The sequence below is a fragment of the Dama dama genome, chromosome 20 (genome assembly GCF_033118175.1).
Source record: "Dama dama isolate Ldn47 chromosome 20, ASM3311817v1, whole genome shotgun sequence".
NCBI classification, from domain to species: Eukaryota; Metazoa; Chordata; class Mammalia; order Artiodactyla; family Cervidae; genus Dama; species Dama dama.
This window is the reverse complement of record NC_083700.1, coordinates 65,404,354-65,420,529: the sequence shown is the minus strand read 5'-3', so window position 1 is coordinate 65,420,529 and position 16,176 is coordinate 65,404,354. Positions and strand designations below refer to the sequence as shown.

The following is a 16,176-nucleotide window of genomic DNA, read 5'->3' as shown; positions in this document are numbered from 1 at the left end:
CAATCCATTTGATAGCCCTAAATCAATTGAATTCTTAAGACTGGAGTCTAATACGAGGCAAGGAAAACCCCAAATTACTTGTATACTTTGAATTCTCTGTATGTGAATCCTTCATTTTAATTATTCTTTCAATTGGCTAAAATAATTTGAACAAATTTTTAGTTCAATCCCTCTATGACTGTCTGGAAGTGTCGTTATGGTGGTTTTATACATCAAATACCATTTCATTAGATCTAAAATTTAAGTCATAATATTTCTCTATCAAAAGTCAACGTTGCACCATTGTTTTCAACCATTTAGTGTTGTGGAGAAAAGGCCAAAACAAATTTGGAAGTAAACTTTTTTCAACTTTTTTCAATTTCTTCTTTAAAGAAATATTTTACTGTCTTTCCACATAATTCAAAATTTGTGTCCAGATATAGGTCTGATTTTCACTGATCCTCAATGGCATGATAATTTTGTTTTAACTGAAGAACATTTTCTATAAGTATGTTTTATGTACCACTGTTTCTTGTTTTTCTCAAGTACACACAGATCTCTTCCTTCTACCCCAGTGCCATCCTATAGAAATTTAAAGTGAGCCACATGTGTAATTTTAAATTTTCTAGTAGCCATAATTTGAGGAAAAGGAAACAAGTGACACATTTGACCAGGCCTGTGAAATCTGGTGTGCACTTCACACTCACAGCACACACAGCTCATTTGCGGTCGCCACGTTGCAAGGGCTCAGCAGCAACAGTGACTTCTGGACTAGACAGCTCAGTTTTCTTTCTATAAACCACTCCATTATTTTCTAATTTTTTCTGTCTACTTTCCAGGAAAAATCCCAAAGTTGTCTTCCACGTTACCCAACTCAATTTTCTACTGCATTGTTCCTACTTTCCAGCTACCAACATTGATTTTAATTCTCATGTGTGTTTTTTTGTATTTTTGCCTTAGCTGTTTCTTTTCATCTGATGCTGTTGCTATTCCAGTCTAAACCTGTTCTCATTTCATGACTTTCTGCTCTTACTGATAGCAACCATGTCTTCTTACGTACTGCATACTGTTTAAACTAACAATGAAAGTGAAAATAGTAGTCCTTCAGTTGTGTCGGACTTTTTGTGGCCCTATGGACTCCTCTGTCCATGGAATTCTCCAGGCGAGAATACTGGAATGGGTTGCCATTCCCTTCTCCAGCGGATCTTCCCAACCCAGGGGTCAAACCCGGGTCCCCTGCATTGTAGGCAGGTTCTTTACCATCTGAGCCACCAGGGAAGCTCAAAATATACATTAATTGTCCCTGCTGTGTGCTCTTACAAACACCATTTTTCTCACCATCTTTGTATTTATCATGTTTTGCTGTTTATTTCTTTACTTCTCTACATTTACCAACAAGAAGTAAACTCTCTCCTCTTGCTGCCCCTCTCCCTCTCCCTCTTTCTGACATTAATCAACACATACTTCTTCTATGGTGGAAAGTTCTGATTTCATGATAATATTACCATCTTGTACACATGTCTGAAGCATCTGGAAGTCAGTACATATTGCAGAAATATTTTCTTTTAATAGTTACTAACATTCCATATTATACATATTATCTAATTTATTCAACCAGTTTATTTCTCATGTAGTTTGGTTACTACTAACTATGCAGTAAATAAACACACTCATTTAGGCTTTTGTTTCTAGTATGAGAGACTGCTGAGCTATTTTAAGCAGAGACCTCTTAATCTCCTTCACCAATTTCTCCCAAGCCCACCAACCCCGCCCTTCTGGCAGCCACCCATCTTTTCTCTGTCTGAGAGTCTGTTTTTACTTTGTTTTGTTTGTCTCTGTCATGACTTATTTCACTTAGCACAGTATCCTCTAGATGAGTCTATGTTGTCATTATTTTTATGACTGAGTAGATATCCACTGTGTATACGTAACCCGTCATCTTTATCTATTCATCTGCTGATGAATGTTTAGGTTGCTCCCATATCTTGATCATTGTGAACAGTGGTGCATATATGTTTTCCCATTAGTGTTTTTGTTTTCTCTGGGTAAATATCCAGAAGTGAAATTGCTGAATCATGTGGTAGTTCTGTTTTTAATTTTTTTAGGAACATCCATACATCCATATTATTTTCCACAGTGTGTGCAGCAATTTATATTCCCATCAACAGTACACAGGGGTTCTTTTTCTCTACGTCCTTATCAATATGTTATTTTTCGTCTTTTTTATAATAGCCATTCTGACAGGTGTGAGGTGACATCTCTCTGTGGCCTTGATTTGCATTTCCCTGATGATCTGTGACATTGAGCATGTTTTCATGTGTCTGTCGGCCACCTGTATGTCTCTTTAGGAAAAGTATCTATTCTGGCCTTCTTCAAAATAGATATTTCATTTCCCACTCATTTCCCTTTCTCTCTCTGTTACACTGAGAATTTTTTGAAACACAGAAAAACTTTGGGATTTCCCCGGTCCTGGGTGCCTGGCCTCTTTGGTCAAGGCCCCACCTCAGCTGGGTTTCCTTCTTAGTTCTGAGTCTGCAGCTTCCTCACATTCAGTCTGGACCTGCCTTGCCTGAGTGCTCCTAGCAACCTGGACCTGGAGACAGCCCTCTCTCCTGCCCGCTGGCCCCGGAGAAAGGAAGGTGCATGAAGGAGAGAGTGAGTGACTTAGAGGAACCCTGAGATTCTGTCCTCCCGCTTGGCAAATGAGGCATAAATCTCCCGTCTGTGTCTGAGAGACTTAAGAAACTCATTTCTTATGACTCTGCTTGAAAGAATCTTCTTTCTACCCTCCGCCACCCTTCTGATCAGCAGGCTTTCACTAGATTCCCACAAAGAGCTTTTGATTCAGCCCAGCGTTCTCTGCACCCCTGTGGTCCTGTTGAAAAGAGTTGTGCTCACTGCAGGCTTGTCTTCCCCCAGAACAGCAGGCGGAAGAGAACGCCAGCCCTTTGTTCTCTTCTGAACACAGTCTTAATTGTCTTTCTCCGGTTGCTTTCATCATGGGCAGGCTTTGTTTTAACCAGCTCAGGGCAGTCCTTTCTTTGGGCTCCAGTCCCCTCTCGAGAACCTTCCCAGGAGCCACCGCCACGGATTCTACCAGCAGAGAATTGGCGCTGTTCCGTCCAGGGCCTTGCCAGAGTCCATAGACATTCATGGGGCGCCTCCAATGTCCAAATGCTGGGTGCTTGCTGCTGGATATTCCGAGAGGAAAAGAGACGCGTCAGACTCTGCACCCACAGCATGGCTGTAAATGTAGTAATAGGGTTTACAAAATGTCTCAAGTATTTGGAGGCACAGAACTTGGGCCTGGAGAGGCAGATAACAGTTTCAGAAAGAAGATGACATTTGAGCTGGGTCTACAGGGAGAGTAGAAGTTCGAGCCAGATGGAAGGGAGGGGACCGAGGCGCTGACATGAGAAAGAGCCCAGTAATGCTAGTACAGGACGAAGTGCACACAGATGGATTAAAGCGGTGGCAGACTTGACTGAAAAGCAAGGCGAAGGCGTCATTCCTCCTTTATGCAATAAATTTTCTAGAAGGAATTATCCAGTAGAGATATGATCTGGGCCAAGTAGGTAATTTACAATTTCCTAGTATTCTCATTCACCAAGAAAAAAAAAAAGTAACAAAAAACAAGTCATATTAATTTAACACTATATTTTCTTTAACCTAACATAGCCTAAATATTATCATTTTAACATGTAATCAATATAAAAAATAATATCGGGATGGTTTTACATTCTTTTTTTAATCTCTGTCTTCAAAATCTGGTACTTATGCCTATCTCAATTCACGTGCTAAATTTTCATCAGAAATACTAGGATGGTATTTGTATGTCATAAAATTTACAGTTGGAAAGGTAGATTTCACATACTCAAGTTGTTCAAATATATTTTAAATTTTCCAATAGCTGAGTCAAGTATTAGTTTTTAAAGTTAATTTTAATTACAGAACATCAAAAACTTAATTCCTCTGGTGTACTGACCACATTTCAAGTGTTCAGAAGCCACCTGTGTCTGGTAGCTACTGTATCCTGGGTAGTCCTAGCTTCTTTGAGGAAGTTTGAACTAAGTCCTGCAAGTAAGAAAGGGAACCACTGACTCATTTCAAGCAGGGACATGGCTGATCAGATCTGTTTAGAAAGGATAGTTTGTTTTTTTTTCCACCTCTGTGAAAAGATCTGCTAGTCAAATAAACTTCAGACAAAATTGGGAGGAGGAAAAGGAAGAAAAGATAGTAGCAAGTTTAAATGGGCAGACTGCTGTTACCCTGGGAAGTCCTGTGAAGAGAGCAGTCATCAACATGCAGATTATGAATCATCCTTGTATTTTTGTTAAAGCTCTTCCTTAAAGCTCTCTAAAGTAAAGGTGTACATTGTCCTCCTTCTTTCTAAGGCCTTGAGAGTGAGAAGGAATGTGTGATGTGACCAGATCAATGAAATGGACAACTCCCCAGGGGCAGCCTTTTTCATGATCCTGACTTTGGAAAAGCGCATCTAATGTTGTCCACAGACATGCACAAGTTCTAAGCATCCCTCTCCTCTGGCCACAGGGATCCCTGTGGTTGAACAGAGGACGGGGTGAGAGGAGGAAGAAGGTGGCCCACACAATCGGCATAAACCACTCAGTGGCAGCTTGGGTTTGTCCCGGGAGCCCCATGGCGCCAATACATGAAAAATGAAACTCAAGCAATGTTTTGAATAGTGTGGGAAAATTCAGGAAAAACACTCCATCTGGGCAGTGTTTAAAAGAGCCGACTATTTTATGGTTCATAAATTCATAGAACTAAAGAGAAAGAGTAGACAAAATGTGCCAGTCCTAGGGTGATATAACTACTTTCCTAATTCATGATCTGTTCCGCTGACAGCTGAGCAGAAATGTTATCTCTGACTGCTCTACTTTTCCTTTGAGAAGTCATGTGAAACCTCAGAAATTTAATCATAGCTCCTGTGCTCTGGCCTTTAGTTTTCTTATTTAAAAAATCTTTTGTATATTGGTCACTTAACTACAGGACTTTATATCAAGTCTCAGAACAAGAAGGGTAAGTTCTTCAGGCAAATCCACTTACCTGGTTTTCAATTAAATTAAAGATATGAAAACCTCATACATTCTGACTCAGCTGATTCAGAACTGGAGCTCCTTTGGGGAAAGATCATGAGGTTTACTTTCAGTTTTCATGGGGAAAGAGGGTTGCTGTACATTGATATTATCAGCGCTGATTACAGGTTGAAAACTGACTGTAAGTGGGAGGATACCATATTTTCAAGTTTGCACAACTGCTGAGGAAGCTCTCTTCACACTGAACAGTCAGTGTGCTGTTTACACAGGATTCTCGTCTGTTCACTAAGGACTTAACACTAGCGCCTTGTGAGCTAGTTGAAATTTGCTGAAGTTGTGAGCACTGAGAATAGTTCCTGTTGCTTAGAAAGCACTTAGGAGGTTGGTTCTTTTCCATTTCCTATGAGTTCCACAGTTACATATGAAAATATAAAAGCCACTGGTTGTTCTCTTAAAATACTCCCCTTGTGGGTATTAGATGAGATTCAGGAAATGTCCAGGTAATTGCTCAAGAACTGAAGGACAGATTTGGAGAGTAGACAGAAGGCTTTCGTCCCACTCTGTTACTTGGGCTCTCTTTCGCTCCATAAAGTCCAACCCATTCTTTTCCCAACATGCTCATGCCCACATGCACGCGCGCGCGCGCACACACACACACACACACACACACATCTGTGTGCACCTCATTGGCTCTAAAATTCTATTCTCCGAGTCTTGCTTCTAGGGGCCTAATGAGGGTCTCAGATTAGCTTCATAGATTTCCCACTCACCCGAGTCAAAGGCTGCTTTCTCCATCTAGAAAGCCTGATTATTTGATTTTGTCTTGAAATCTCCTCACGTCCTTGGGCTCCACAGAGGCACACACCACAGCACGTGACTGGATGGCAATGAGCAGCTTTCTTTTCTTTAATTAAATAAATAAATCCCTGGATTTAAGCCACAAAGCAAAATGAAGGGAGGTTTTGGATGGAAATAGAAGTGGGAAATGGTCCAGTTAAAGCTCCAGAGCATGACTCACTCCTGCAGCCAAGCTCGAAGCTCCCCCCAAGACATCAGCCTTGGCCTGATTGACAAGATCCTGCTGAAATGCTTTCCACCCCCCGGTCCCCTCTATTGGAAAATATCAAGTGTCACCCTTCAGATGCTTGCGCTCATTCGCTCTTGTATCTGAAACCAAGTTGCCCAGCTTTTACAGAGGGGAATCCCATACCATTCTACAAAGTCCAGATTGCGGGTCAGAAAATAGACTCCAACAGTGTATTTCTGTCCCTACAATAGCCTGTTTATGTAAAGAAAGGGAAGAAGGAATGGGAAAATGAGGGTATTTTTTCTTTTTTCTTTAACCTTTATTGAAATATAGTCGATTTACGATGTGTTAGTTTCAGGTGTCAGCAAAGTGATTCCATGATACATATGTATATACACATACTTCTTAAGACTCTTTTCCATTATAGGTTACTGCAAGATATTGAGTACAGTTCCTGTGCTTCCCTGGTGGCCCAGGGGTGAAGTATCTGCCTGCAATACAGGGGACGCGGGTTCCATCCCTGGGTAGGCAATGTCCCCTGAAGAAGGAACCCACTCAAGTATACTTGCCTGAGAAACCCCATGAACAAAGGAGCGTGGCAGGCTGTAGTCCACGGGGTCACCAGAGTCAGACACAACTTAGCGACTGCACCACCACCATTACCACCACTCTGTGCTGTACGATAGGCCCTTGTTGTTTATCTATTTTACACAGGGTAGTCTGAGAAGGGAAAAGTGTTAGTCGCTCAGTCATGCCTGACTCTTTTTCGACCCCATGCACTGAAGCCCGCCAGGCTCCTCTGTCCTTAGAATTCTCCAGGCAAGAATACTGGAGTGGGCAGCCATTCCCTTCTCTAGAATATCTTCCCGACCCAGGGATTGAACCTGGATCTCCTGCATTACAGGCAGATTCTTCTTTACTGTCTGAGCCACAGGGAGTCATCTAGTAGTATGTATATTTTAATTTCAAACTCCTAATTTATCCCTCCCCAATGCCTTTTCTCTTTGGTAACCATAAATTTGTTTTCTATGTCTATTAGTCTATTTCTGTTTAGTAAATAAGTTCATTTGTGTCATTATTTTTAGATTCCACAAATAAGCAATACCATATGGTATTTGTCTTTTTCTGACTTACTTCACTTAGTGTGACAGTCTCTAGGTCCAGCCATGTTGCTGCAAATGCCATTATTTCATTCTTTTTAATGGCCAGATAATATTCCATTGTATATATATACCACATCTTCTTTATCCATTCATCTGTCGATGGACCTTTAAGTGGCCTCCATGTCATAACTATTGTAAATAGTGCTATGGACACTATGGTACATGTATTCTTTCAAATAACAGTTTTCTCCAAACATATGCCCAGGAGTGAGATCACCAGAGAGGATCAGTGGAGAGGTGGAAAGTGTCACTGGAGAGGACACTTTCTTTCATTCAACTTCTCTTTCCTTTGCCTACCTCTCTAGAGTCAAGCTCTGAGGGTATAAATGCTGAGTGATGGGCTTGTTGTCAAAGAGCTGGCTGTGTAGATATTTGGAATAGTGGTAGGTTATATCTGGCCAAGAAGTAAAAAGTTGAACATCACAGTGAATTGCAGCCACTTCAAAATGTTGAAAGAGCCATTAGTTCATTATGATGATGAGCAGGGAAAGGTTAACAATAGAAAGAAATGTTGTTGTAATGAACAAATGTGTTTTCATCAGAGTCTAGAATAAATTCTGGATAACAGTCAACCAAATTATGTGAATTTGACACTGGCATTACACCAAATTAGCAGGTTATCAATCAACAAAAAATGGTGGAAAAAAGAGAGGATGTAATCAGTGTTCATTTAAAAGAAATTTTTTGTACTAATAACTTATCAGTGTTAGGAAACATGATGAGTATTAGATAGGAGACAAGAAGTGGGAAACATAAGCATGAGTTTCTTTTGGAAGGATGAAAAATTTAGAAAAGCATGTAAGGTTACAAGTGCTGGGTGGTGTTGGTTAGAAAAGAATGGGTTGGAAGAGGGAAATGTTACAAAACAAGTTAGTAGAAATAGGGGATGTGTTAGGTCAGTTAAATGCAACTAGAGAGTTCAACACGACATTATGGAGAACAGATAAAGGGGAAACTGCAAAATATCGACCAACTTGTGGGGATAAGAGAGGACCCATAACTAGTTAGGGTTTGTCCAAATGAAGCAGAGGCTGTAAACCAAACTGAAAACCCCTCTATAGGCATCCCTGGATTAGATAATTATAATGAGAATACTTACATGCAAATAAAGTAGAAAGTGACTTGGGGTCAATCTGTAGTCTAATTAGCTGCTTCTTCTGGGGAAGATGGAGTGAACTTTGGGAAGTGTTTGTGCCAGGTACAAAGCATTGGAAACCAAGACAGAAAACTTACAAGGATGTACTGAAAGGTTGTAGAGTCTTTCTGCTCAGGGAACTTCCTGGGGAACAGAGATCTGATACATCTTGCACTGATACAGTCACAGATCATGTAAATAATAAGCCTAGTGCTATGGATTTACCTTTTCTCACCCACCCTCGGTGAGAGGAGGTGAGGAAAGTGGGTTCACAGTCTTTTTTTCTCTTCCCTCCTCCCAGTATTTGAAAAGGTGGGTTAGAGGACTGCCCAGCAGGACGGCAGGCAGTGGCAGGGGACAAAGTGTGGATGAACCTTGAAAACATGCTTAGTGAAAGAAAAGTCACAAAAGACTATGTATTGTATGATTCCATTTATATAAAATGTCCAAACAGGCAAGTCTATGGAGATACAAGCTCATCCCAACCTATTCTTCTAGCCTCCCCTCTTCCTTTGAAACTAGCTTGCACAAAGAATGTAGACAGGAGTTGAACCAATCATCTAGTGTTTCTCAAAGTGTGGTCCAAGATGACCCACATCAAGATCATTGGGAGAACTTATTAAATATGCAGATTAGAAGGCCAGCCCAAACTCACCAAATGAGAACCTCTGGAGATGAAGTCTGAAGAAGCTCACTACCCCACCCCTTCTGTGAGTCTCATTCCAGTCACCAGGCTTCTACTTTCTATGGACACTACGTGTGCAATGGGACAAATCTCAGCGGTTGGCACAATTTTAGGGAATTTTGAGAGGAAGGGATAGTAGTGCCTTCATGCCCAGAAAATCAGCTCCCCTCTGCTTCCTCTGTGGCTGGCTCCTTGTCCTGGTGTATGAACAGTCTCCAAGAGGACTCTGCCCTTAGCATTTAGCACCCCTGCAAGTTGAGGTCCCAGCTTTTGTCTCCACACTTGTCCCTCTTATCCCCCAAAATCTGCCCTATTCATACCCTGCCCCAAACACTCCAGAACACTCAGAAGTCTCATTTTAACTAACTCAAGTCTTTCCATGACCTTTAACAGTAACTTGTTTACCTCAATAGGCTCCTGGCTAGTCTTTGCTGTTGTTGTTAGGCCAGTTTTAGGTTCACCGCAAAATTGAGCTCTAAGTAGAGTTCTCATATGCTCCCTGGCCCAAGACACACACAAACTCTCCCACTATCAACATCCTACGCAGAATTCCCTGGAGGTCCTACTAGTTAGGATTCCAGGTTTTCACTGCCATGGTCCAGGTTGAATCCTTAGTCAGGGAACTGAGATCCTGCAAGCCACGAGACATAACCAGAAAAACAACCCCCCAGCCAAAACATTCCACACAGGAGTAGCACATACATTGTAACTGATGAAGCTATATCAACACATCATTACCACTCAACAGAATTTATATTATGGGCTCACTTTTCTTTGGCTGCACTGGGTCTTAGTTGCAGCATGCTAACTGTTAGGTGTGGCATGCGGGATCTAGTTTTCTGACCAGGGATAAAAGCTGGGCCCCTGCGTTGACAGCACAGAGTCTTCAGCCACTGGACCACCATGGGAGTCCCAGGGTTCACTCTTGGTGTGGCATGTTCTATGGGTTTCAACAAAGGTATAGCAGCGTGGGTCCATCATTACATTATCACACAGAATAGTTTCACTACCATAAAACTCATGTGTTCCACTGACTCATTCCTCTCTCCCCCCAACTCTCAATATTTTTACTATGTCTCCATAGTTTTGTCATTTTTCTGTTGTTATATTGTATGCAGCGTTTTGAGATTGGCTTCTTTCATTTAGTAATAGGCATTTACATTTCCTCCATGTCTTTTCATGGTTTGAGAGACCATTTCTTTTGAGCTCTAAATAATATCCCATTGTTTGGATGCACCACAATTTATCCACTCACCTAACTAAGCTCATCTCTGTTGCTTCCAATTTTTTGCAATCATGAGTAAAGTTCCTGTAACCCTGCGTGCAGGTTTTTGTGTGGACTTGTTTGCATAAGTACCAAGGAGCACAAACTGTTGGATCATATGCTAAGAATGCTTAATTTGTAAGAAATAGACAAATGGTTTTCCCAAGTGGCTGTACATTTTGCATTCCCGCCATTCTTGTGCCTCCCCACCCTCACCAGCATTTGATGATGTTTTAGACTTTGCCCATTCTAATAGGTGTGTAGTGGTATCTCATTTTGTTAATTAGGCACCTAGTTTTTAAACAACTACCCTTTTCTCCATGGTTATGGACTCCTGTTTTAAACTTTTGCACTGCAACTTATATTACTAAAAATGGTCTTATTTATAAACATTCCTTAAAACTAACTTTCTCTTTCTTCCTTTTAAACATAGATAAATGCAGAGGGCACACCAGAAGAAGTTTTTCTTCAACTCTGCACAGCTATTGACTCTATTTTCTGAAGGCAAAAAACGCATGTATGTTAAGAGTGGAACAGAGAAAAATATTAAAAGGTTCATCGATTAACACAGTATGTTTCGATTTAAACCTGTGTGTCCCCCGCCTCGAAATCCTGACATTGCTGTTTGCTTCCCAGCTTGACCTGAGAGGTGTGTGGAAATCATGCATGGTGTATTTGGTATTACCCAGCCTTTTCTTCCTCAGTCAGACAGTAGTCTGCACTCACAGCACGCACTCTTTTCTGTCACCTCAGAGCTAAATTAGTATGTGAACAGCAGTGCAGTGCCCGTCTGTCAGGTGTGCCTTCAGAACTAATCATTTCATTCTACTCGCCTCAGAGAGGGAGGAGTTAGTGTCCTTAACGCCCCATCACATCTCCCTTCCTCTCTTCAAGATTTGTTGTTACCTAAGGCCCTTAATATGGGGGGCAAGCTGGGGCATCTCCCTCTGCAAGCTGTTTCCTCAAAGTCTCATCCAGCTCAGAACCACGGAGATTGGGTTAGCAAGTGAACACCAACTGTTCCTAAGAAATTTGATTAAATTTCTAAAAATGTTATAAGAGCTTTTTAAAATTTGAAAGTGCATAGCTTTTTTGAAGATAGCAAAATCTAGACTAGTCACCGATAACATTTCTCTATTCACTTCTGTAAAACTGGCGACTTGGAATACTGTCACATTGGCTAAAAGAACAAACTGGATAAACTGTCTAACTTACTCTTCTATAAAATAGTTGGTGCATCTGGGGAATTATACATTAATACCAATGACCACACGGAATTTCAAAGCATGAGGTGATTTGTTATTGCATTCACTGGACTAACGTCAACTTATGCCACCTGTGTAGTTACCAAGCAAATAAGAAATGTAATAACAAAACTGACGTGGGAGGAAGGGGCATGTCAGTACACGATGTTTTAACAGAGTTTAATGCTGTATTTGTTCCATAAAGGCCCTTTACAGAGGTTTGCAAACCTTATATCCATATGTAAAATTGTGTTTCCTCAAATCAAACCAGTGAAGTTTGGGTTCTCTTTTGTGCTACCAGCTGCCAAGTCAGAGTTTCTTACATATTCTACTGGAATAATTGCATTTAGTCACTACAAAAGACCACAGTTTCAGTTTGCATGATTTTTTTTTTTTTTTCCTTCAATGGTTGTGCAGGATTGAAGGATTCATTTCTGGGACAGAATTGTATTTTTAAAATCTTTTTTTTTTTTTTTTCTTGAAATGGATATGTACAAATAAAATAAATGGAACACAGGATAACTCTTTTTCTATTTATTTGTAACTCACATCATTCTGGAAAGCATTTGAAGCCTTATTCCAAACAGAATTTCAAAGGCAAACACAGTAATAGTTGAGATTTATGATATGCTCATATGGTTTTAATTTTGGCCATAGATCAGTTTTGAGCTATTACAGAGAGTACTCTCAGTGTATTCATGATACATGGTAATTTTCATATTTCCTTTTACTCTAGCAGTCATTCTTAAACAGAAATGTCAGTGTTTGCTAAAGAAGAAATTAAATTTCTTTGGTTACAATTACGTCTCTATTAACAAAGAGGGGCATGTTCCTACAGCTCACACAGTTGTCAAATACTTTATTACTACCCCCAAGTTGTAACACTCTCTACAGGGGAACACAAGGAGTATTTGAGCAAATTAGAGAGAGAGTTACAGGATGAAAATTATCAGTTGTGCCAGAAAACACAAAATGACTCTTTGTTGAGATTAACATTCTTTAAACACATACCACATATTGGTAAACAGTCCATGCCCACCACAGCTTTGACAGACAGCAGGGCAGCAGACAAGCTCAGCCATGGCTTTGATGACTGCAGTTGGCTACCCTCTTAAGAAAAAAAAAATTAGCAGGGGTAAATGGCTTTGCCCCAAAGAGTATCTAGAGGTACAAATCAAGTCTCCTACAAAACTGCCAAAATAGTCTACTGATTTGAATGGCTTGACATGACATCACTAAGATTGTATAGCAGGAAAGGACCTTAGAAGTCTCTGCCCCTGGAAGAAGACCTTGTCTGTATGTATAAAATATCAAAACACAAACTCCTTTACAATGACCTACATTCAAAGCCTCACTTGATCTGGCCTTGTAGGCTTTCTCACCTCAACAGCTACCACTCTCCTCTTGCTCATCTGGTTCAAATGACACTGGCCCTCTGTTGCCTGAACAAGCTAAGCTCTCTACTGGATCAGGACCCCTGGCTTTGCCATCCTTCTGCCTCTTCCTCCAGATTATCCACAAGGCTAAATCCCTCACCCCACTTAGGTCTCTGTTCAAACTGATTTTCTTGCTGAGGTGTTCTGTGAGTACTCCTTCTAAATGACAGACTGGTCCTAATAATTCTATCCTTTTTTTTCAAGCATTATTTTTCTTCACAGCATTTATCTCTGCCTAAAATTATATAGTGTTTTTTATTTACTTGTTCACTGCAGATCTTCGGCATTAGAATATAAGCTTCAGAAAGGCAAGGCTCCATATCCTCAGTTCTACACATAGCCATCATTATGGAGGGCTAACACTTAAATCCTCTGAACCTTGGTTTTCTCATATGTACAGTGGAGGTCACAACCATAAGCAGCCTCATAGAGGTGTTGTGAGGATTAAAGAGGTCAACAATACATGTAAATCATTTACTAGTTCCTAGTGCTCAGTAAAAGGCAGTTCTTTGTCAACATTTACTGAGTGACTCGTTTAAACAACTGAAACTAGGACCCAGAATTTCCATTCTAGTTTCTATTATATCACTCTAAAAACACGGCAGAAAATGGGGTCCCAGAGAGGACCAAAATCTCAGCCACCTAGGTGGCTGAACCTAGGTCTGAACCACATCCTCTAGATAAGACAGGATGTAATAATCCTTTAGTCCTCCCAGAGCCCTGCAAAGATCTCCTGAGGCAAACCTTCTAAGGATCCCACAGATACACTCGCACACACTCAGGCATAGGTGGTTTCTCTAACTTTCTAGAGAAAAAAATGTAACCAAAACTTTGGTCCTATTACCAATAAATATTTATTGAGAATCTACTAAGAGCCAGACCGCAGGTATAAAGGTAGACACAGACGGTCTCTGTCTTAATGGAGCTAAATGTGACACCATGCTCAAAAATCCATTTAATCAGCTACTTGAACTTTAAGGTAAAAGGTTCCCCCCAGGCCACCTCAGGATCATATAAATAGAAGCACACTGTTCATCAAGATATAAAATAAAAACTAACTTTTAGAACCTACATAGAACAATACCTGCATCATCTTGTGGAAAAACCTACTTGTTATCTGGAGACGTTCAAGTTCATTCAATGTACCTAGAATAACAGCCTTCAAACTTTGTTACCCACAGTAAGCAATATAGTAATTTATATAGCATGCCACTCTTATGTTTATAACATAGAATTTTTGCAAAGTATTTATCCTTACTACATGTCATATACTGTTTTCTTCATTTCATAAAAAAATGTTCTTTATACCCCAGTAAATTGTTGTGTCCTGCAATTCAAACAAACGAGAAAAGGAGAGAAAAATGGACATGACATACTATTATGCTGAGAGGTACCAAACATGCAGGAAAACAAACTGTACCTGAGGCAGGAGACCCAAGCCTTTAGTCCCAGCTTCGCCTAAAGCCTCATGACCACATGTTTGCTGTGAAATTAGAATATGTAAATTATGTTTGTTTCCTTAATTCATCACAGGGCAGGCTGGGTGCTTTTTCCTCATCCACAGATGTGCTTCTCTATTCTGAGCTATAAACCTGGACGTCTGCTCAGATTTATATTCTAGGGTGCACAGCACACCAGAATAAGACAGAAAAGCAACTCCTGCACATCTTCACCTCCAATGCCTCGGTGACCCCTGACAAAGGGAATATTCTTGTGCAGGAAACAGGGTAGTGAGGCAGACGCTGACCTGGGAGCAATCTGTCTGGGTTAAAATCTAAGCATCACCATGTTACTAACCATATTGACCTTGGGCAAGTTACTTAACCTCTCTGGCTAGATTTCCTGATATGAAAACAGGATAATAAATGAACCTGCCTCATAAAATTGTAAGAATTAAATCTGTTACTATACGCTTGCTTGGCACATAGCAAGCACTCTATCAGTGTTTGCTATTATTCTTAGCGCGTATCATGCCCGAACAAAATTCCCACTGCCTAAACCTGAAAGCAGTGGTTTTAGGTGTCCTTTAAAGTTCTTAAAGGAGATCAACCCTGAATTATTCACTGGAAGGACTGATGCTGAAGCCAAAGCTCCAGTATCCTGATCATCTGATGCGAACAGATAACGCACTGGAAAAGTCCCTAATGCTGGGAAAGACTGAGGGCAGAAGGAGAAGAGGGTGTCAGAGGATGAGATGGCTGGATAGCATCACCGATGCAATGAACATGACCTTGGGCAAACTCCAGGAGATGGTGAGGGACAGGGAAGTCTGGCATGCTGCACTCCATGGAGTCACAAAGAGACACGACTGGGCGACTGAACAACAACAAAAGTTCCTTCAGTTCTTAGCAAATAACTTGAGTATAATATTTCAGAAAATACAACTGACCTATTGAATACTACTGAATAAGTGATGCTTTAACAAGTAGGACTATGTTTGTCTCAACGCCAATGCTTCCATGTAGGAGATGGAAGGCCTACTTGCAAATGACAATGCTGCCCATTCCTGCAGTCTTCAAATTAATACAACAATACACATTACCACTAACTATTGCCCTTTTAAAGTCATGAGGACTATTTGCTTGGAGCTGAGAAATGCAAAATAAACACATCTTTGCTTAGGCAGAAAAGAATCCTCTTTGTCACTCAAAATTTTCAAAAATCTTTTGCCCTTAAAAAAAATTTTTAAGTGGATTTATTCTATCCTGTTTATAATAACAATTGCTATCACTCTTTCAAAGCATACATCATAGATTATGGGATTTTTGAATGGCTCTGAATGGTTCTTCAAAATTGATTGGTATTATTCCTATACAAACACAGAGGTTACAGAAGTTACCATCAGTGCTACCTACTATCTTACTACAAGTTGAAGGTAGAGCTTCTGGAATATTCACTTGCAGTTTTATAGCCAAATGCCCAAACTGCTGATTTCCCTCTTCTTCCCCCAACTAATAATTTCAGGGCATAAAGTTTAGCTCAAGTCCATTTCCCTTTTTTCTGATGTGATATATTTTACCAAAATCATCAGTATACTTTAATCAATATATTACTTTTAAAATTCTCATATTTCTATAGTTAAAATTATATTACTTTTCTCAATTAAAAAAATTCAGGGTATAATTTCAGTACACTACAATGTATTGAAGAGGACTGGTAAATAATATCCCCTTGATTTAAAACTGG

General features: G+C 40.3%; 1 protein-coding gene across 1 annotated transcript in view; it reads left to right on the top strand.

The window, feature by feature from the left end:
- The window catches only part of AK5 (adenylate kinase 5), a 258,867-nt gene extending 246,857 nt beyond the window's left edge, over positions 1 to 12,010 (top strand). The window contains exon 14 of the mRNA XM_061121597.1: positions 10,744 to 12,010. Coding sequence (XP_060977580.1) covers positions 10,744 to 10,812 — 69 coding nt within the window. The 3' untranslated portion in view covers positions 10,813 to 12,010. The remainder of the gene's footprint in view (positions 1 to 10,743) is intronic.
- Positions 12,011 to 16,176: the final 4,166 nt, after the last annotated feature.